At 51.8% G+C, this 21,971-nt stretch overlaps 8 protein-coding genes across 8 annotated transcripts; 4 read left to right on the forward strand and 4 right to left on the reverse strand.

Moving 5' to 3' along the window:
* Positions 1–1,408: 1,408 nt before the first annotated feature.
* On the reverse strand, positions 1,409–3,951 carry Z520_00258 (uncharacterized protein; the record flags this gene model as incomplete). Its single annotated transcript, XM_016770779.1, has 2 exons — positions 1,409–3,581; positions 3,638–3,951. The coding sequence occupies 2 exons, from the start codon at positions 3,949–3,951 to the stop codon at positions 1,409–1,411; spliced, it is 2,487 nt and encodes an 828-aa protein (XP_016637689.1).
* A 665-nt stretch (positions 3,952–4,616) lies between these two features.
* Positions 4,617–5,813, forward strand: Z520_00259 (uncharacterized protein; the record flags this gene model as incomplete). Its single annotated transcript, XM_016770780.1, has 1 exon — positions 4,617–5,813. The coding sequence occupies one exon, from the start codon at positions 4,617–4,619 to the stop codon at positions 5,811–5,813; it is 1,197 nt and encodes a 398-aa protein (XP_016637690.1).
* Positions 5,814–6,991: 1,178 nt separating this feature from the next.
* Z520_00260 (uncharacterized protein) lies at positions 6,992–10,609 on the reverse strand (the record flags this gene model as incomplete). The annotated part of the gene is made up of 2 exons (XM_016770781.1): positions 6,992–7,426; positions 7,481–10,609. 2 exons carry the CDS (start codon positions 10,607–10,609, stop codon positions 6,992–6,994), a joined length of 3,564 nt encoding a protein of 1,187 aa, XP_016637691.1.
* A 1,025-nt stretch (positions 10,610–11,634) lies between these two features.
* Positions 11,635–12,108, reverse strand: Z520_00261 (uncharacterized protein; the record flags this gene model as incomplete). The annotated part of the gene is made up of 1 exon (XM_016770782.1): positions 11,635–12,108. One exon carries the CDS (start codon positions 12,106–12,108, stop codon positions 11,635–11,637), a length of 474 nt encoding a protein of 157 aa, XP_016637692.1.
* Positions 12,109–13,620: 1,512 nt separating this feature from the next.
* Z520_00262 (uncharacterized protein) lies at positions 13,621–14,127 on the forward strand (the record flags this gene model as incomplete). The annotated part of the gene is made up of 1 exon (XM_016770783.1): positions 13,621–14,127. One exon carries the CDS (start codon positions 13,621–13,623, stop codon positions 14,125–14,127), a length of 507 nt encoding a protein of 168 aa, XP_016637693.1.
* A 709-nt stretch (positions 14,128–14,836) lies between these two features.
* Z520_00263 (uncharacterized protein) lies at positions 14,837–16,050 on the reverse strand (the record flags this gene model as incomplete). The annotated part of the gene is made up of 3 exons (XM_016770784.1): positions 14,837–15,060; positions 15,281–15,794; positions 15,868–16,050. 3 exons carry the CDS (start codon positions 16,048–16,050, stop codon positions 14,837–14,839), a joined length of 921 nt encoding a protein of 306 aa, XP_016637694.1.
* Positions 16,051–16,944: 894 nt separating this feature from the next.
* On the forward strand, positions 16,945–18,331 carry Z520_00264 (uncharacterized protein; the record flags this gene model as incomplete). The annotated part of the gene is made up of 4 exons (XM_016770785.1): positions 16,945–17,036; positions 17,087–17,136; positions 17,191–17,266; positions 17,320–18,331. 4 exons carry the CDS (start codon positions 16,945–16,947, stop codon positions 18,329–18,331), a joined length of 1,230 nt encoding a protein of 409 aa, XP_016637695.1.
* Positions 18,332–18,758: 427 nt separating this feature from the next.
* On the forward strand, positions 18,759–21,763 carry Z520_00265 (uncharacterized protein; the record flags this gene model as incomplete). Its single annotated transcript, XM_016770786.1, has 2 exons — positions 18,759–18,778; positions 18,835–21,763. The coding sequence occupies 2 exons, from the start codon at positions 18,759–18,761 to the stop codon at positions 21,761–21,763; spliced, it is 2,949 nt and encodes a 982-aa protein (XP_016637696.1).
* Positions 21,764–21,971: the final 208 nt, after the last annotated feature.

Here is a 21,971-nt window from a genome sequence, read left to right on the forward strand (position 1 = left end):
CCTCTCAAATCGCATAATGTTTGTCCGGGTAAAGACAGATCCAGATTGATGGGGTCAACGAGAGAAAAACATGGCTCGGCCCTTTGTATTTTCCTGATCTATCGTTAACAGTGCCCATTTCGTGAAAGTAGGGGAAACAACATGGGCAGAGGAAAGAAAAGTATAGCCCTAATAAGCTGCTGGAGTGGCTCTGAATCTGAACCCACAACCACGTCTCAAGCGTCGACATTTTCACCTTGTGATCGGAAGAAAGATATGAATCTCACCACACATACCTTGGTAATAGACCTTTGTCCAGCAGATGGTCAATCAGCCTAACGCAACTGTCAATGTCCGTGTTACTCGCTAGTGTCGGCAACCAGTTTCTCCATTGACAACGAGTGCACTTGTTCAGACCGCAACAGCAAGCAGTTCTGTTGGCTGAGCCATAATAGAGAGACATGTCTCCAATACATGATCTCAATGGCGAACATTCATGCTTTGAGCACCTCTCAATAGGAAGCAAACATGCTGTGAAAGTACCAACTCTTCCCGAGGATGTCGCCAGGCAACAACATAAAGCATCCGCTAAACTCGAGTGAAGTAGGATAGAGAACCTACCGAGGACAATTGCGCGAGGAAAAGAAGACGCCCGAGGTCGGATCCTGTTGGAAAGCCGTTAGCTATTGCCATGTGGTGGACTCGAGAAATTTGGGGGGCGTTCCTTACAAATCGTTCTCCGAGCTGAGAAGGCAGACTCGTTTCGAGCAAAGTATTGGACTCGGGTACATGCAAAGAAGAGCAACACTATCAAAACGGCCGAACAGAAACACGAGCGACGAGAGCAAGAAGAGGGTGCGAGGGCGAGAATAAATGAAGTCGAGTTCACCTGCGGCTCTCGAAGAAATTTCCCCGCCAACGCAGGCGCAGAAAGGACCCCTGCAGCTCGTCGCGATCGAGACGGGCTTTGGGCCCCCAAACTCCAGGCGGCCAGGCGACTTCGTGTGGGTTTCGCCCGCCTACTTTCCGGCTCCCCGTTCCTGGCTAGGTAGAGTAGCGTGTCTCGGAGCCTACGAGCCGGGTAGGTTCAGAGCCAATGGATACCTGAAAATGGCGGCACCAGTGGCATTCGCTTACTAGTACTTTAGCTATCTGCGAGGATGACTCCCTATCAAAGGCGGGACGTCACGCGCCATATCCGTACGGGTAAGACGAGAATATACCGAGTAGTTCTCGTAGGCTTGGTGTAAAGAGCATGCACGCATCGATCTGTACTCAGATACTACCTAGGTAGGTAGGTTTGCCCGTGCCTTATCAATGCATCCACATATGATTCCTGGAAGTTCTTGCACTGGCGTCTGTCGTTATGAAACGCGTTCCTGTCCCGCGTCGGCCGCTCTATCCTTCATCGGAAACCCAGTGTCGAGCTCTACTCATTCATATCCATTGCCTGTTTCGCTAGCATGTCTCTTCGGCGGATTTCTTCTTCTCGTTGTTCACGTCTCTTCCTGCGCTCTCCGGTCCCGAGGGCCCGTTTAGCTGCTGCCTGAGATGCGCTTACCACTCTAAACGGTTTTCCACCATTCTCTTCGTAGTTGACGACGCCTAGAGCATCAGCGGCTTGGTGAAATGCATCTTCTAGAGTTGGGGCTGACTCTGTTCGTTCATCGGCTCCTGGAAGATTGATTCCACTTTTCGCCAATGCAGCCAATCTCATCTGTTCTCGTTTCCGCTCCCTCGCCTCTTCCACGACTCGTTTGTACTCGGGATCGTCTTTGTCTCTTTCGATCCAATCCTCCAGGCCGAGCTCTTTGAGCTCTTTATTAAGGATCTTTGTAGTCGTATGAATGTGAGGCTTAGGTTGTCGAGGTCTTTTAGGACCATCCAGCTCTTTTAACTCCTGCTCGATCGATTCCGGCGTTGAGTGTTCAAAACGTGGCTGTTGGTTCGCAACAATTCGGCGAGGAAGAACACGACGTACTGCTGCTGGCTCAGGGGCAACGCTTCGGCTGTCGATGATGCAATCGGTCTTGCTTCGCGTTGATTTCACCTTCTTTTTGCTGCGAGTTCGTCTGGCGGGTACAGAATGATCAGAGGCGTCATCCACATAAGAGGCTTCACTAAAAGGTTCCGTGTCCAAACTCGTTGTACCATCTCCGTCAACATCAAGAGAAGTGGAAGAACGGCTCTGATTGTCATCGCCAGCCTCAACGGTTTTCCCAATCGAGGACTGGATTTCGGAGGTCTCCAGAGGATCAACGTCCATTGGAAGCTCCTCATTGCTGTCAAGCAGTCGACCATTGTCTTCTCGGCCAGCAGCTTCCTTGATTTCTTGTGGCTGAGCTTCGTCGTTCTGAGATCCAGGAACAGTCCCAACAAGCATTGATTCTTGAGATTCATCTCCTTGAGACGACGACTGTAACGAGTCCTCGACAAGCCCGGTCATAGGCTGCTGTTGAGTTTCATGCACGTTCAAGGCCATGCTAGTTGCTTGCGTATCTACCTCGGGCGTTCCAAGAGAATTCGGGCGCACAGCTGAGCTAGCCGTGTCTGTATGTTGGTCATGATCCGGTGGCAGACAGTTTCTTAGGCTTCGGCGCAAGGAAGACGATTCGGAGGAATCGTTATTTTGAGTCATATATTGATCACCGTGGTTGGGGATATTGTGAGAGTTTAAGCTGCCTAGACCTTGCTCTGGCGTCGATATTCTCGAGCTAGTGGCATCGTCGGCAGATTGCCTGTCGGAGTGGTTACTTGACTGTGGAGTCGGCATCTGCGTAGAAGACGAAACGGCCTCTAAATAAGAAGACCGGGTTTGTATCGCTGCAACTGATGGCACCATCGACCTTGATCTTGGGATGTCACTGTCGCGTTTGCGTTTACCTAAACTGGAGCTGCGTGGTACTTCAAATGATGAGCTCGGGGTTGGTTGTCCAGTGGCGCTAAGCATGGCTGATTGCACGATATCCCACTTGGCTCTAAGGGCGGCATTTTCAGCACGAAGTTCTTCCAGCTCTTGCGCGTTCGCCTGAGCCGATTTCAGTGTCATGATCGTTGTGTGGATGCCGCCAGCGAAGTCGATTTGTGTAGGCTTATCGAGACGGGGCGGCGAGATTTGAGACTTGAGTTCTTCGATGGATGTCTTGATCTCATCTAGGGTCTCACGAAACGTCTCTAGGACCGAAGAGATGGCTCGGATTTGAGTATCGTGCTCCAGTGTCCTAGCCTCCTGATCGGTCATTCTCCCAGCCTGCGTTTTCAATTGTGCACCTTGTATTGTGTGCTGGAGTACGATTGAGTCCTGGGGCTCTGTGTCTGCTGCCGTTCGCGACGGAGTAGTCTCCTGGCTGTTTTGCAATGAAATGTGTGCGGAAGATCGCCTTTGCGATTCTGTCACGGGCCGGAGATTTGCAGGTGTCTCGTCTCTGGTGGATGGGGTATGCGAGTACCGGGCAGAGGCAGCGAGGCTCGCACCTAAAATGGCATTCGGTCTGGGAGTTGATTTGACAGCGTCCCCAGCATAGCCAAATACAGGATCAACCCGCTTGTTCGTCTCGCTGCTCTTCAAGTATGTCCTCGACAACTTGTATAGATATTGGTTTCTAGCATCCCGTCAGTCTCACACATCTCTCTTCTTGCGCACTCGGACGGTCCATACAACATATTTCTCTGGGCGGCTGCGGGAGCCGCCTTGCAATATTGCCCCACAGCGGCCGAGCATTTTGTGCAGAACACTTCGGCAAGAGAACAACCTTCGAGGGATCGTTGGGTGACGCCTTCAGGGACAACTTGTGTTTTGTTGGTCGCGACCTCAGTCCCAAAGTGAGTGCCGGGGTGTACAGGGCGGACGTATGAACTGGTGAGGCGGGTCCATTCATTGTCGAAGATGCCGATTTGGCTGTCGCATTGAAGACAGTGCAGGTTGACGTGCGGTGATGCTGATTGTGACATGCGGCGAGAAGGGGGGGCCATGTCGATGTCGATGACGGTGATCTCGTTGATGCCGTTGCCAGGTCTCAATGCTGGCTGCGGACATTGACTGCGACTTCTGGGATGTGTGCGAAAGGTGTATGAACGGGACAGGAATGGCGGGATTGTCAGTGCGCAGTGCGACAGAGACGCGTAAAAAGGCTTAACGCGTTAACTGCCTCTGACCAGACACGTGATAGGCAGTACTGCGAGTAGCACGAGTAGCACCGCTAGGCCACTACCGTAGAAGTCCCCATGGGCCGTGGCCAGTACCACTCGGGAAGGTGAATATACGCGCCGCCCAATGCCTGTTGGGTGCCTGTATGGCAGCAGCCAAATGCCCCTAAAATCCTGGCCATCATTGGATTCAATCTTGCAGCGCCCATCGCCGCCTCCACCTCCACCCCGAATATACCGAGTGCGCAACTGAAAACGCACGCCCTTCCAATCAATTGCCTTCTACCGATGTCGGAACAAGACGCCGTTTCTTTCTTTTCCAGAACTGCGTATGCCTTGCCATGCTTGCAGCAGCAGCATCTAGACAAGGGTTGAACTTCAAAGCCGAAATTCGCATATCAGCTCGAGCAGCGTACGGCTTGAACTTGCATCCGCTATCTGGAACTCCAAAATTTTCATCGACCAGAGGCATCAATCACTGCACTTCCAAGATGGCTTCCTCGCATACCGTTGAGGACAAGGCGGATGCCTTCGCCGATATCAAGCAGAACTCTGCCATCACAGCTGCGAACAGCAACGCAGCCTCACACAAGAAGGTCAACGCTTGGCAACAACCTGGTCCCGCCGCCTATGATTTCCGCAGCGATGTGATGACTACGCCCACGGCATCTATGCTCGAAGCCATCTCAAACACCACACTGCTCGACGACGTGTTCCTCGAGGACCCCACGACGAATGACCTGGAGTCCTCTGTGGCATCGCTGGCAGGCCATGAGGCCGGACTGCTCGTCATGTCCGGAACAATGGGCAACCAAGTCGCTCTTCGCAGCCATCTGGTCCAACCACCTCACTCGGTCCTGTGCGATATCCGGGGACACATCCACAACTACGAGGCTGGCGGTGTCAGCTGCCTCTCGAGCGCCATGCTCATTTCCGTCCACCCCAGCAACGGCCACCACTTGACCCTCGAAGACGTCCAGAAACACTGCATCATCTCAGACGACATCCACGCCTGTCCCACTCGAGTCATCAGCCTGGAAAATACACTGGATGGCATGATCATGCCCCTGTCCGAGCTCCGCCGAATCGCTCAGTTTGCCCGCTCCCACGGTATCAGACTCCACTTGGACGGCGCGCGCATCTGGGAAGCCGTCGCCGCCGACGCCGGCAGTCTCCCTGACTTCACGCGCGAGTTTGACAGTGTGAGCATGTGTTTCTCCAAGGGACTCGGCGCGCCCATCGGCTCCATCATCGTCGGGAGCAAGCCCTTCATCGCGCACGCGCGACGGATTCGCAAGATGCTGGGTGGTGGCACGCGCCAAGCGGGCGTCATTTCCGCCGCCGCTCGCGTCGCCGTGCAAGAAAACTTCGGCCACGGCCCCAACGGTGAAGGCGGCAAGTTGCGCGACAGCCACGCCCGAGCGAGGAAAGTAGCAGAGATGTGGACCGCCAAGGGTGGGAGATTGGCCAACCCAACGGAAACCAACATGGTTTGGCTGGATCTTGCCAATGAGGGCTGTTCAGCGGACGAATTCGCCGAGCTGGCAAGCAGAGAGGGCTTAAAGGCCCGTGGTGGACGGCTGGTCGTGCATTATCAGATTACTGAAGACGCAGTGGAGAGGTTGGGGAGGGTTATGGATGCCGTCCATCAAAGGAAGGCGCCAAATGGGCAGAACGGGGTCAACTGATGTCAACCAGCACTGAGCATGTTTAGATAGACAGTAGAGTTACAGCTAACCACCTGCAAGGGCGAAGGACTAACACTGTGTTCTGTTCTCAGCGAAACATTGAAAACCTGGATCGTGTGACATCTGACTTGTGGAAGCCAATGTACAAGCGAACCCAGCAGCCCCGTTGATATCTTCAGCCGAACACAGTACCAGTCAGAAGTCGTCGTCCACCAATCCAGCTCCTTGCAGTTCATTTCCCTTCTTTGTAATAGGAGCGGGGGGGTGTCGAGTTGCAAGACAAGTTCCGGTGACGTGCTGCCCTTGAGACAATCAGCAGTGGGATCTATCTGGTTGTGCTCACGTCATTTGTGTCCCTTGTTTTCCAAGTCGACAATACCGGAAGCATGCCCGACTTCAGCACTTGGATAGCACAGCACAGTATGGTTGCCAATTGTTACCCCTCGCATCTCTCTTCCAATCCTCCTGTTCCTGATGAGAATGGCTCGCATTCATGGCCCATATCAATTACAAAAGTCGACCCGTTTCAAGAACCGACTTCCGTATCCAACACTGGTCTCCCCACCAATGACGCTCAAGCTTAGCCCTAACTCAATCTCTCGAGAATGTCCTTTCTGTCGACGTGCCCAGTTCGTATGTCGCAAAGCCTGGACAATAATCGTATTTGCTCAATGCTTATCGAACAGCGCACATCTCCAGACATGATCGAGGAGTGGTAAAGAAAACGAACCCAACAGCTCTTAAAAAGAAAGCCCACAAGCTCAGAAAACAGTGTGGTGTAAATCGAAGCACCGCTTGCTGTGAAGAATTGAAATGAATTTTGCCCAGCGAAGCTGCAAAGCGCTTGGCTGCACCACCGGCCAAGGCTGAAAAGCTCAGTTTGTTGAGAGCTTTGTCCAAGAGCAGAAATAAGCAAAGTCGACGAAAGCTCCGCAATTGTGGCGTCATGCATCGAAGGCCGTTCATGTTGTCCCCTTTGAGTAGCACCAAACAAAGGAAAGTGTTTTCGTGTCATTAAGGTCGTGCAAATGTTTTTGACCGCCGTAGTCTTCCGATCGAGGTTGACGCGTCTGACTAGTGGAATCCTGACAGTCGTGCGCCAGAAGCCGGTCAATGAGGAGGGATGCCGCCTCGAGAATGTAAATACCTTCTTTTGCGTTGAATTCGAATATGGTTGTTCAACCTGCTACACCCATTTGCCCTGCTCTCGGCTGGTAACTTTGTCGTCCACCCGCCGCACCCCCGTGACTTCCTCCACTATCAGCACTTCCTGCACGGTCTCGAGCATACGGGCTGTTAGGCACGCCGAAGTTGAACTCATTTGCTGACGTCGATGTTGCTGAAACTATGTTTTGTACAGGCCTAACAGAACTTTGCTTCTGCCATGCGTTAGCCTGATACGGGTCGACGTCCACCCTTGTGGCGACGGGTCCAAGAGAGTTCGAAGCTGACGCGGGGCTGCGGACTGGTGCATCTGGTGCTGCGACGGTCTGTTTCTGCACCTGGCCCTTAGCAATATGACCATATCGGGATAATATCTCCTTGGTTGTAAGTTCTGCAGAGCTGCCGTGAAGATTCGTATCAGTCAAGATGGACTGTAGATCTTCTGGGACCTGTACACCAAGTTAGCGCCCGAAATGATAGTAGATGAGCTGTTGACTTCATACCTGACAGAACAGATCATTGTATTCGATCAATGTGTTGACCGCCTCAATAGCAAGGAAGCTATCATCAACTTGTGGAACTTGAGGTGTTCTTGCGCCTGGTGCCTTCTCTTTTGCATACAAGATGTTCGGCGCCATAACGGTAGCCAAGTTGTGGATATCCATCTTGCTGCCAGACTCTTCATCAACCTGCGAAAAAGAGGCTGCCCATTTTAAGAATGAGAATAGTACTTCCATAGTATCGCGATGACTCTTTGGCATCAGACAGCATGTGAGATGCAGAACCCTCCTTCGGCGTTCATCATCCACAATCTTTTGGGAAATGATGAACAACTTCTGCAACTTGTATGTCAACAGCGGCTCAGGCATCTCTCTCAGAAACTTCTTGAGCAGCGCAGCAACCTGGACCGGATTTTCTCGGTTGAGGTCGGGCGTCTGATTTGCATCGATTGCTTCTGCCGTCTCTTTGAGGCGTTTGATGTTGCCATTCTTTCTGAAGACACCTTCGACCGACATGTCCATTTGTTTCATTGCAGATACGCAGTCATCAACGATGGCTGGAACTCTGAGGGCACCAGGTCCGACTCCGTTGGTTGATTCTGCTCCCTCACGTTCAACTAGTGTCTCCAATGGGACGCCGAAAATTCCTTTCTTCTTGACGCCAGCATCACCACGGAGTGCACGACTGACTTTGCCCCAGAATGTCTGCTTGCGCTGTTCAATGAGACCTAGTAAATCCTCAAGGGTATATTCCCCATCTAACAAGGGCTGCATCGAAAGGACGGCCACATGCCGGACGATAAAGTACTCCAGTGCAGACAGTTCCGAAAAGTATCGTTTTGTTCTGAGAGGGCTTTCTCCGGCAAGGAGATCAGCAGCACCACCAGACGAACCTCGCTGGTGCCCATTGACAAGTCTAGGTTCATTACCTCGGTGACCAATCAGGTTGGTGCCTGCATGACGGAAAGCGTTCGGCCGCTGTTCCTTTGCCTGCTCAGCCGCAACAATCCTCGGAATGTCATCCAGGGTGAGACCCTCTTGATTGCCAAAAGTAAGTTCCGATTTCATGCGACCATCAAGATCTTTCTCCTGAACGATCTGGAAATTCCCTGGATTCCGGGTATCCTGGCCATCACCCCCTTGAGAGCCTGGTCGCACACCAGTTGGGCCATAGAGGATTTTAGACTCTCGAGCCTTTCGGAATGTTGTGGAAAGGGTGCGTTCGTTTCGAGTGGACCGAAGTCGCTTCATCTCACCCACAGTCTGCTCTAAGGAAGACTCTTGTTGGCTCGATGTACCTGCGTAAGATCTAGACCGTGATCCCATCTTCTGATGAGGCGTGACCGGTTCTCCGGAAGGTGATACATGATGTCCTTCATTCGTATTGTATGGTGTCAGATTAGGATCATCAGAAGTATGTGGTAGAGTACCGCCAGACTTCAAAACCTCAAGCAAGCGTGCCAAGGCAACCTGGAGTAAAAAGACATATTGCTGTAATTTGGTGACATGGGCGAAGCCAGAGACTGTGTCCGGCGTCCGTCTTGCATGATCAATGCAGTATACCTTTTCTTCTCTCTCGTTGTACATCGCATAGGCGAGGTCGGTCGTCAAATCTCGCTGGCACACACTACAGGTAAGATGACGAGGCTTTGCATGCCATCTTCGACCGTAAATCATGACACATTCGTCATCTATGGGTTCCATGCATGCAGAGCAGCAATCTGATTCTTGACTAGCAAGACCTGCCACACTCTCTTGCAAATCCAGTGATTTCATCTCCTGTTCTTTAATTGTTTCCAAGTCGGCAAGTTCGTCCAAGAAAGCATGAAGGCCTTCAGGCGATCCTTTCTCACGCTCAAGTTTCAATGCTCCTTGTAGACCGATGCGAATGAGTAACTTGAGGTAGTGAGCCAGACCAGTGACCAAGGACAAGAGCTCCTGGGTGACGCCGAGTTTTCGCACCCCAGTCTCCTGGGTTTTTGAGAGAAGTGTGAAGAAGGCGACGACTTTTTTGCAGAGCAATTTCGCTTCTCGACCGTAGGCGAGTTCTTTGAGTTGAGCCTTGATGACCAAAGCTGCAAGGGTGTCGATAGCGCCGAAGAGGATGTCAACGTGCCAGATGAACTTTCGAGCAACAATGACTCCATCGACGTAGACGCCATTACTGACGTGTAGAAGCATGTCTGAGATACAGGAAGCAGAGGATTCTTCAAAGGTAGAAAGGGTGCTCCAGATCCGGTAGACTTTGTCCTCCATGTTTTCTTCATCTTCTTTGACAGTTTCCCGCTCATCCTCGGTAACAGGAGCATTGATGTCTTTCTGCTCCACTTGGGTCTCCGATTGTGCAAGTCGGACGTTCCAGAATTTATGAATCATGTAACATTCAGGGTGCCAGTGCTGATTCTGACCATTCCGGAAGATCTCGACAAATTGCTTTAGGATAGCGGTCTGACAACCGTTGCATCGTTGCGCAAACTGCGTAGAGTAGTGGTAATGACAGTAGACTCTCCCATCATGCTCGTAGTAGCTGTCCTGAGCGCCGAAAACGGTAGGGCAGACTGAACATGTGAAGTGCTCGATGTGATATTTGCGATCGAGAGCGGTAATGTATGAGCCACGAAGTGCGCCACCGCATTCGAAGCATAGCAGATCCAGACGCCGAAAATAATCTGTTTCGCAGAGGGGGAATTGTCCAGATCCATCCTCAGCATCCACAGGGAAGAACTTTGAGGCAACAATCTGGCCGCAGTCGGCGCATTTGAAGCAGTCCAGGTGAAATGTCCCACCGAGCGCACGGACGAATTGACCAGTCAGAGGCTCGTTGCACTTTCTGCACTGCCGGGCTCCAGAATTGGATGACTTTCCTGTGCTGCCATTTGTTCTTGATCTACTCCGTTCTCCTTGCCCGCCCACGGACCTCTTTCTTCCAGTTCTGCTGTCGGAGGAATATCTGGCATCACTGTCGTAGTGAGCATCGTTTGCATTGCCGTTTGCCTGGTTTGGTGGAGTGGAGTACGTGTATTGACCATTGGAGTTTTGTGGAGGAATGTCATTTTGGTTGCGAGGAGCGCCGATGGTGTATCTTAGGGAGCCAGAATTCCCCTGATTTAGCTCTTCAAGCGGAGCAGCCATTCTTGGATTACACCCAGGGGGCGTTGCATGAATATGTGGCAGTTAGTCCGGTAAACATTCGACACCCAGGGCCTCTTCGACACTGTGCTGTAGCCGACTCAATTCAACCGCACCCTAGAATAGCGACAGGCTTTCGTCGTATGACCGTATTGTGCGCGTCTCTTGCCCGAGACTGTGAAAAGTCCATGCAGCAGAACACTCGGAGCATAAACGAGGGACAAGGGGAAATCCGAGAATCTCGGGTGTGTGTTTCCCGATAAAGTTGTCGCAGTCAATGTGCACCCTTGATGTGATTGAAAGCGAAACGGTGGAAGGCTTGACAATTGTGCGGTTCCTCGCGAATGACAGTGGAAAATATCCCACTTGGAGAACCGGAGTAGAGGGCGGAGGAGGCTCTGACGGAGCGCGAGGGACAAGGAGGAGGCGGAGGTCGGACAAGGAGTGGGAATCGAGGAGACGACGCGTTGCGGGAAGGTTTGCGAACTTGTGAGACGGTCCAGCCGGACAATATGCGCGAAAGGACAGTATGAAGTTGATGAAAAGACCTGACAGTTGGTCCAGTGTGCCTCAAGAAATGGTGGCTTGTCAGATCAGATCAGATTCATACATCCAACGATGAATGTGAATAGCGTGAATTGCTGGACGGGACGGTCGACAGAGGCCCAAGCCCCCAAAGGCCAAATTTAGCAAGGCAAGCAAGGCCATTCGGAGAATTGGCTGTGTCACGTGCCTGGGCGCTAACAACTAGCGCCCCGATGAGATGAGCGTCCGCTAATTGGCCACCGTTGTCAGCCTCGCCAGGGGTCAAAGTCATCATGACAAGGAAGTTGTCACAAGAAAGACGGCTTATCAATGTCGGGCAGAAATGGAAACAAAGCGTCGAGAGATGTAAAAGAAAGCAAAAATAATATTCCAGATGATAACCACACTAGCACGTCCTAAAATAAAAGCGGAGACCGCTCTGGACCTTTCATGCCGCTCCCAAAACCATTAAACCCATAACTTCTCCCTTGCAATCGACCCTTTCACACAGCCTCTGCCCCAGCCTGTTTCGGGATTCTCACAAAGACAACTCCGCTCCTAACCTCTACCTTCGTCCCCTTGATGTCGGCCTTTCCAGGCAACGTAACAGAGCGCTCAAAGAGCCCTTCATGTCTCTCTTTGTGAACAGTCTTCATGATCCTGCTTCCAGCTTCACCAAAAGTCGGTATTGAAGACGTCGTAATTGTTCCGCGAAGGAAGACGGTGCTACCGTCCAGCCACTCGATCTTTATAGCATCCGCAGAATCGATTCCTGGCAGGTCGCCAACCAGGAGCCACCCTGCTGAGTCCCCATCTAATTCGAAAACATCGAACTTTGGAGCGAGTACTCCACGATGCGAGGGCAACCCGTCCACGTTGTAGTAGGCGTCACCCACATGGTGGAGCTTGGCACGCAATGAGTGTGTGTCAACCAGCGAAATGTGGTGAGGGTGGAGCAGGCAGTCAAGTGTCGCCATTATGGAATTCTCGAGTTCCGTTTTGAATCCTTGATAGTTGTGTGGAGGTATTGCAGTTGGAATATCGAAGATTTGATGCTCGTGCTCGAAATGCACGTTGCGAGAACTGGTAACTTTTCTGGAGTTTTGGATCTTTGTCACCGGCAGAGGACCGGTAAGTGGGCACATGGAGCCCTTACATATCTCTTTTCTCCCCTACCTGATCTGCAGACATGCAGGCACATCTGACGCGTTTTCTCCCAGTCCTGGCCCTCTTCATCAGGGCTTCAGCCAGAACCTTCTGCGGGAGTGAGACCAGTCGAATACGGATGATCGTAAGTTGAGAGTCGACCAGCTTGATGCGCACGTGTCGTTGACATCTCACCTTAGTGGATTTGCATGCAACAATCACCTGTTCATGATTCAAGAAGCCAAGAATCAGCTATTCGCCCAAGGCAAACGAGCTGAGAGGGATTGAGAGAGGAAGAACCACTGTCAGGGCATACAGAGCGAGACGTGCTTGGCTTCGAGAACTATGTTAGATCATATGACGGCGACAAATTTGAGAAGCAGGCGGAACTGTCTAGCAGAGAAGAAGTTGGAATAGACCATCGGAGAGCTTCGAAGGGATGAGGACAGCTAGTTGTAATGCCGAGCCGGAGGATGTGCGGACTATTTGGCGTCACCACTCTTGTAATGACGGTCATTCGAACAAGCCATTGAGGGCGTCGACCGGTTCCTGGCTCCCCAGCACCTACCAGTATTTGCGCACTTCGATGACTGTGCATGCATAGCTGAGATGCGGATGGCCGCAATCGTGAAGCCGACGCAGAACTCAACACAATTCTATCGGAATCCTTCTTGTCTTTGCGACATGGCGAGCTGTTCCCCTGATGGGATGCTGGGGCATCGAAACGTAAGCACCGCTCGCTTGCTCCGTAATGACGGCCACTCAGGAACTGGAGACATCACTCCACTGCTGCATATCCCGACTTTCACATCTCATGATGATGTGAGCTACTTTCCCCTTGCAGTCATGAGATGAGCACCCAATGACAACTTTCAAACCTGCATAGCTCTTCGTCGCAAAGCCCAGATCGTGCAGCTTGGCCCCTCATTAGAACTTTTTTCGCCGGCTGCGGCCGGAGAGAAGACGAACTACCTCAGGACCCAGACCCTCTCGAGGACCTCGCCTGTGGAGATAGCTCCGAGTACATGGGACAAACAAGAGAGCTCAATGATCACAAGACGCATCGGCACATGAAGGACCGAGCAGGGGAGCTCGAACAATGCCGCAAGGAGCTTTGCCCCGCCTCGAGCTCTTCAATCAGGTAGGGTAAATAAATATGCGCGTCCCTCTCCGTTGTCAGGGAGTTTTTCTTTCGCGGCTTCCTCTTCAGACTTCAATTGATAAATAGGAGAGCTGCTGCACCGCAGAGCAAATCTACACAAGGACAACGAGAAGCAACCCGAAAACCCTCATTTTCATTAATCATTTTCACCACGGTCTCAGGAAAAGACATCCTCGAAGCAATGGCCTACGCGTACTACTATGACTACCCACCTCCATTGGTAGACAACCCGCACGAGCGACACCACCAGCACCAGTCGCTGCTCCAATACATTGCGCGCCGTCACCCCAGACCAGAAGACCATCCGAACCAGCCCGACCTGGACTTTCGCGACGCTATCCACGAGTACCTCATCGAGATCGAAGTGCCGGGCGTGAAAAAGCCCGAAGACATCACCGTGACCTGGACAGGTAACCGATCCCTGCTGTTGTCCGGCAAAGTCGACAGGCCAGACTATGGGAACGCCGAGAACACAAAGGTGGAAGAAGAACAACCGGAGCCTCACGCCGGAGGCGTCCATCTGTTGATTGGAGAGAGGAGAATCGGCCCCTTTAGACGATACGTCAATTTCCCCACGGACGTAGAGAACGTCAGCGTCACGCTGGAGGCTGGATTGTTGAAGATTCGTGCGCCCAAGAAAGGGTTCCAAGATATCGCCAACACAAAGGTTGATGTTAAGCACGAGTGAGTTAAAATGTGGCCTTTTTTTCCCTTCTGTATCTAGTCGCGCGCACACTTGTGCTCTTGTTTGTCAAGTACGGAAAAAGACTAATATTGAGCTTTCAATTGAGGGAACATAAAAAGCATACCTTCCCCGTCGTGAACACGTTCGGCGGCCTCTAGTCCACCCCGATCCTCCTCCTCATAATCGACTGTTCGAGGCTATGATCTTGTGTGAACAGATACCCGGGCCCTCCTAAGTTTCAAAAGCTTCGTGTGATGGACGCGGAAGGAGGGAATTAGAGAAGAGCGGCAAACAGAAATGCTTTGGCCATAGACAGGCTCTTGGAGTGCGGAAGGTATATAATATCTACAAGTACTTGTGAGGTCTCGGAACGCGATATCGGATGTTTCGGGAGCGAAAACTGCTATCAACTTGTTCTCATGGCGTCAGCCAATCTCTCGTCAAATCTGCTGATCGGTCCGAGTCTTCTGTGCGCACCGAGATGCATGTGCAGTGTCGAACACACCAGCCTCCACTGTTCGCACCTACTCAAAACCTGCTCTTTCAGCAGGCATCGAAAGCTCCGCAATTGGTTGCAAGACCCTGGTTGTGCTCTAGGGTGCATAGAACTCTTTGCACCTCCCACAAACCACCATGTCGCTGCGATCACATTCCCATAGAAAAATGTCCGCTTCCCAGCCACATTGCGAGCAAAAGTCATCGTCCAAGGCCTCTATTCGACGTCTAGTCCAGTGATTGTGACGGCATTCTTCGTGTGTCTCCCTCCTGCATTCTTCTGCAATTCGTGCTGCAATTCGTTGCACTTCGGCGGCTCGACCCTGACGTACGGCGATGACTCCAGCTCGCTCAAGGAGTCTATCTTCACGCCATTGCGAACATTGGCAAGTCTTCCAGCGAGCATTGCACTGATAGCAGAATTCCGTTCCACAATGGCACCTGTGACTTGAGTCAGTATTCAGACCCACTGGTGATACGAAAGGCGGTTTCTACCTCATGTGGTTGCAACCGTGCGAGATAAGAATCACGCGATGACAACCGGGACATGTTGATGCTTCACTTTCTCTCTTCCAGTTGTCAAAGGCTTCGTCATGAGGTTCCCTGCACTCAGAGACGGGATGAAACTCAGCCTTGCACGCCACACAGGTGTTTCTCTCACAGGAGCGGCAAGTGGCCCTTCCATTTATGTACGTGTCTGGGTCAATGAATGTCGAACAAGTGGGCTCGTAGCAGTAGGTCCGGTCTGCTGTCTCGTACTCTTTGATCTTCAACTTCAGCTTGGCAATTGTTTCCTCCCCGAGAAGGCGCACAATGACAGGACTTTCATGGGAGATGCTGGGGAGACTCCGGCAGCATCGGACAGGATAGTGACTTTCATTCTTCAGCGCCGACTCGAAACTTTCCGACAAACATGGACGGCACCAGACATGCTCGCATTCTTCATGAGCGATGAGCTGAGAATATGGGGTTTGTTGCATGCAAATGTAGCATTCCTCGGGTGGGTGAACTTCATCGGCATCGAGATCGTGCATGTATGCTTCCAGGCTGGTCCTTCCATCAGGTTTGATTCGAGGGTCTTCGTAGTATCCGTCCCTGCCCACGACTCGTAAATTCGAGTTGCCACTTGGCTGGTCAAGTAGTTGGTTTTCATCGCCGCCCCGTGGAGTGCGTTCCTTGAGTGAGAAGCCTATCAACCTCCGGGAAGTCGGAGAGCATGGCTCGATAGATGCTCCGCTGCACTCTCACATTTGATTGTTCGGCATCGAATGTCGCGAGTTCTTCGAGCTGGAAGAGGAGGGTGCTAATTCGATCGCGTGTCTGAGCTATCTCTTCATGGCTGGGCACCTCCGGTAAGGCAGTCACTAGGTCCTGCAGCTCAAGTCGAATTGCCAAAACAGCATTGACCGTGTCGATTTCTGCCACCTCCATTGCTGCTGACGAACGTTAGGAAGATGTGAAACCCGTTGAGAAATCTGTCACTTACTTAGTTTGCTAGCCGCAGCGCAGGGGCTTTCGATCAGTAGAGCCTAGGAGCTTTCTGAAATTGACATGTCTGATCCCTCGAAGCTCTTGCCGACGGAATAGGTAGTTCAAAGAAAGCTGAAACGGGAACAATATTTGCAGCTGGAGTTAGCCTCGTGGGCTTGGGTAGGAAATGAGGTGTGTTGTTTTGTGACGTGTCGGTGAAGAGTTGCAAAGACTTCACTGAGTAGAAAGTGTAGTACAATATCTACATTTCTGTATCTACAATTCTGCCAGACCTTGAAACTCAGACTGCGCTTGGGACCTTACCAATTCTCACGCTCTCTCGCAGACATCTCTTACTAGAACATGGGAACGAGGCAATGAAGAGAATTGACATCGGGGTAACCCCCGGACTCATTGCCAAAATTACATGGCGTATCTGAACGAGAGCGCCCCTTATAGTTGAACTTGATGAAAAGTAAACGGCTTCCCAAGGTGCCAAGTTGAGATTGATACCACTGTGAGGTTGCGAGGGTGGCTCAAGCGAGCTTGCCGTAGCTGAAACGGTGACCGAGGAGCAAGTGGATAGCCTCGCAGCCTCGCTAACAACTGTCGCAGAGGTGAACAATGAACACATCCGAGGTGGCCCCATGTGCTAGCTATGAACATCTTCTCCACACCAAAATTTTGGGGATTCAAGATCGCAGTCAACAAAACAATTCGCCTTCCTGCACTTGCTGCACCTTGTGCCTTTCCTTGTACAAACTAATTGATTACTATCCGTGGGCTTGAGCGAACCTCATATATCGTCTGCGTAGCCTCGTCTCTGAATTATTCAACATTGCTTGTCAACACATCATGGCTACCAACGGCGTCCCGCATCCCAAGCCCTCACTCCCCGCGGTCTACATTGTCGCAGTTGCACGAACGCCTGTCGGGTCATTCCTGGGGTACGAACTACGCACACTTAGCCATACCCAACATCACTAACATTTTCCAGCTCGTTATCCTCGCTGACAGCACCTCAACTCGGTTCCCACGCCATCAAAGGTAGCCTTCCCCTCACCGCCCCTCGGTCGTTAATGGTATATTGATTGGATACAGCTGCCCTTGAAAGAGTTCCGGAGATCAAGCCTCAGGATGTCCAAGAAGTCTTTTTTGGAAATGTTCTGTCAGCAAAGTAAGTTTGCATGTTTTCAGTTCTCAGTGTGGCCCGTCTAACTGCTTTTACAGCATCGGTCAGAACCCCGCCCGTCAATGCGCTCTCGGTGCCGGCCTAGAGGATTCGACTGTTTGCACAACTGTCAACAAAGTCTGCGCATCGGGCGTCAAGGCCATTGTTCTCGGCACGCAGACAATCATGACCGGAAATGCCGACATTGTCGTGGCTGGTGGCGCAGAGTCCATGTCGAATTGCCCTCACTATCTTCCCAACATGCGGACGGGTGCCAAATTTGGGAACCAGACATTGGTCGACGGTGTGTTAAGAGACGGACTGTCAGATGCATATGGTAAACAAGAGCACATGGGCCTCCAAGGCGAAGAATGTGCTAGGGATCATGGCTTCAACCGAGAACAGCAGGACGAATATGCTATTCAGTCATATCAGCGAGCACAAGCTGCACAGAAGGATGGGCTCTTCGATTTCGAGATTGCTCCTGTCCAGCTGCCTGGTGCTCGGGGGAAGCCCGGTGTCACAGTCGACAAAGACGATGAGCCCAAGAATCTGAATATCGAGAAGCTCCGCTCAATGAAGCCTGCATTTATCCCGGATGGCGGCACTGTGACTGCTCCCAATGCCTCGCCTCTCAATGATGGTGCCGCAGCGGTAGTGCTTGTCTCGGAAGCCAAGCTGCAGGAGCTGAATATCAAACCTCTGGCGAAGATCTTGGGTTGGGGAGATGCTGCCAAACAACCAAGCAAGTTCACCACCGCCCCAGCGCTTGCTATTCCAAAGGCTCTGAAGCATGCTGGCGTCAACCAAGAAGATGTGGACGCGTTTGAGATCAACGAGGCTTTCAGCGTTGTTGCGCTCGCCAACATGAAGCTGCTCGGTCTGTCTGCGGACAAGGTCAACCTTCACGGTGGAGCCGTGGCTATTGGTCATCCTCTGGGTGCTTCGGGTGCAAGAATTATTGCAACACTACTTGGTGTCTTGAAGGCCAAGAAGGGCAAAATTGGGTGCGTTGGCATTTGCAACGGAGGCGGTGGCGCGAGCGCATTAGTCCTCGAATTCTTGATGTGAAATGGAAGTGTCGCCAAATCTGCAAGGGAACATACGTAGGTTAGGGGCGTTCATATTGTGAAGAACAGAAGCGTTGGTATGTGGTCCGCTGCTAAAAGCGTGTTCTTCAGTAAGGGTTGGTCCAGGATTTAGAGGAGAGCCAGATTCAGTTCAAAAGTTAGTGCTTGGATCACAATACGAGCGCGTTTGTTGTCGCCCCTGGGGAGCAGCCCTGTTGATTGATTCTCAGATCACTCTCCACCGCCTTTGCGACTGCGAATAGGAGATGAGAGCGTTAGTAAGGCTGGATAAGGCTGCACAAGGCTGTCGCCTGCATTGACTGCGACGACTCCACATTTAAATTTTGTTCGACTCCAACTCCGGAGTTCAAGGGATTTACTTCATTTTGCGCCGCGAACTCTCTAGCTCCAGTAGCCCATCAATCAATATGGATGACCTCTATGACGAGTAAGTCAAACGCCGAAACTTCATGACCGTGGACGTTTTGTTGACAGTTAACACAGGTTTGGCAACTTCATCGGCGAAGCCGTCTCCGACGAAGAGGCATCCCAAGATGGTGAGGCCCCCCAACATTATGTCTACGACGAGGAGTCCGAGCCCGAGGAGCAAGCTCCTGCGGATGAATCTATGGACGTCGATGATGAAGGACCCTCCAATGCCGTAATTTTGCACGAGGACAAACAATACTATCCCACGGCGCAGCAGGTATACGGGGAAGAAGTCGAGACCTTGGTACAGGAAGAGGATGCACAGCCGCTCACACAACCGATAATTGCGCCCGTCACGCAGAAAAAATTCCAGGTGCAGGAAGCAGACCTACCTCCGGTCCACTACTCGAGAGAGTTCATGACCGATCTCCTCAATTTTCCCGAAGGTATCAGAAATATTGCTGTGGCGGGACACCTACACCATGGCAAGACAGCATTCGTCGATATGTTGGTCATGCAGACACATGATTTGGAGGAGAGGCTGGATAAGAGGGTAGGCAGGAGGAGGGATGAACAATTAAGATATACCGACACACATTTCCTAGAGCGGGAACGAGGCATATCGATTAAAGCCGCGCCAATCAGCATGGTCATGCAAGGCACAAAAGGGAAATCGCACATCCTCAACATCATTGACACCCCTGGTCATGTGAATTTCGTGGATGAGGTTGCGTCGAGCTTGCGATTGGTTGATGGGGTGGTGCTCGTCGTGGACGTGGTGGAAGGGGTTCAGATCAACACCGAGCAAGTCATTAAGCACGCTGTTTTGGAGGATATACCCATGGTTTTGGTTATAAACAAAATGGACCGCCTAATCCTCGAGCTGAAGATCCCACCGACAGACGCGTACTTCAAACTAAAACATGTCGTCGAAGAGGTCAATACAGTCATCGAGAACACCATTCCGGGCCGTGGCGAAAAGAGGCGGTTGTCGCCCGAAAAGGGCAACGTGGCTTTTGCATGCACGTCCATGGACTGGGTGTTCACATTGCCGTCGTTCGCAAAGATGTACGCCGAAACGTACCCAAAGGTCGACGCCACCGAGTTTTCCAGGAGGCTATGGGGCGACATCTTCTTCAACCCTCGAAGCCGAAAGTTCACCCGAAAAGGGATGGAAGAAGGGTCAAAGAGGGCTTTCGTGAATTTTGTGCTGGAGCCCATTTACAAGCTGTTCTCCCACACCATCAGTGAAAGCCCTGAAGACCTTGGACCGACTCTACAGACGCTAGGTATCACGCTGAAACCGTCACAGCTCAAATCCGACGCAAGGGTGTTGCTTAAACTGGTGTGCGCTCAATTTTTTGGGACTGCAAGTGGTTTTGTCGACATGGTTGTGCAACACATACCTTCGCCTGTCGACGGCGCGAGGAGGATGCTCGACAATTATTACACAGGTCCTCAAGACTCGAAAGTCGGTGAGTCAATGTCAAATTGCGACTCGGACGGACCCTTGGTTGTGGAAGTTACAAAGCTCTTCAGCTCCGCGGACGCCAAAACATTCAACGCATTTGGTCGCATCATGTCCGGTACAGCATCAGCGGATCAGGTCGTTCGCGTTCTTGGAGAGGCATACAGCCTTGAAGATGAGGAAGATTCGACCACTGCAACGATCATGGGCGTACAAATCGCCTGCTCGCGGTACAACATTCCGGTCTCCGGGGTGCCTGCGGGAAATCTCGTGCTTCTCTCCGGAATTGACAACTCCATCGTCAAGACAGCCACAGTTGTCTCTGAGAAATACCCAGACAATGAGGATGCCTATATTTTCAAGCCGATTCGTCATTTCACGGAGTCCGTCTTCAAGGTCGCCGTGGAACCTGTTAACCCATCAGAACTGCCCAAAATGCTGGAAGGCTTGCGCAAGATCAACAAGTCATATCCCCTCATCACCACCAAGGTTGAAGAATCAGGAGAGCACGTTGTCTTAGGAACAGGTGAACTATACATGGATTGTGTATTACACGACCTGCGGACGCTGTACGCCGAAATGGACATCAAAGTCTCGGATCCCGTCACCCGATTCTGCGAGACCGTGACCGAAACAAGTTCTATTATGTGCTATGCACTGACGCCCAACAAGAAGAACAAATTGACCATGATCTCGGAACCACTGGATGATGGAATTGCTGAAGATATTGAGGCTGGCATCGTCAAAATCCGAGATCCAATCCGGAAAGTCGCCAAGTTCTTTGAAGAGAAATACGAATGGGATAAACTGGCTGCTCGATCAATATGGGCATTTGGTCCAGACGAGATGGGACCCAACATTCTATGTGACGATACATTGCCTTCTACCACGGATAAAAAGCTGCTCAAGTCTGTGCAAGAGAGTATCAAGCAAGGCTTTTCGTGGGGCACGCGTGAAGGACCCCTGTGCGAAGAGCCCATCCGCAACACCAAATTCCGTGTCACAGGTGCTGAGCTAGCAACGGAGCCTATATTCCGAGGAGGTGGACAAATCATACCGACCGCACGACGAGCGGTGTACAGTTCCTTCCTGATGGCGAGCCCTCGACTCATGGAACCAGTCTACAGTGTGCATATGACTGGCCCGGCGGACTCGATTTCTGGCCTCTACACAGTGCTGATGAAGAGGCGTGGACATGTCGTTTCTGATGGACCTGTGGCCGGGACGCCATTGTACGCAGCTAAAGCCCTCCTCCCGGTGATTGACAGTTTTGGATTCGAGACAGATCTGCGGATCCACAGTCAAGGAGCTGCTAGTGTGTCGCTGGTCTTTGACCGCTGGGATGTGGTTCCTGGAGATCCATTGGATAAGAGCATACGCATCAGACCGCTGGAGATGGCTGCGCCCCAGCAGGCGGCGAGAGACTTCGTGCTCAAGACGAGGCGGAGGAAAGGGTTGAGCGAAGATGTGGATGTTAAGAGGTTCCTGGAACCAGAGTTGCTTGCCGGATTGAGAGAAAGTGGTGTTCTGGATTGATCGAAGATGACACCAGGCGGGCGGTGTTCTACAACGGTCAAGACGATATCAGGCAAGGAACGGCTGACGAAAGGGGCGCTGTTAGGACCACTTGAGATGTGATACCCAATGCAAATATTACCTACTGTAGGACGGAAACCATCCTCGTTCTTCTCATTCCTCCTCCAGCTTGCCCAGTGGCCTGGATCTGTATCCCCCATCCACACCC

The sequence above is a fragment of the Fonsecaea multimorphosa genome (assembly GCF_000836435.1).
Source record: "Fonsecaea multimorphosa CBS 102226 unplaced genomic scaffold supercont1.1, whole genome shotgun sequence".
Lineage (NCBI taxonomy): Eukaryota > Fungi > Ascomycota > Eurotiomycetes > Chaetothyriales > Herpotrichiellaceae > Fonsecaea > Fonsecaea multimorphosa.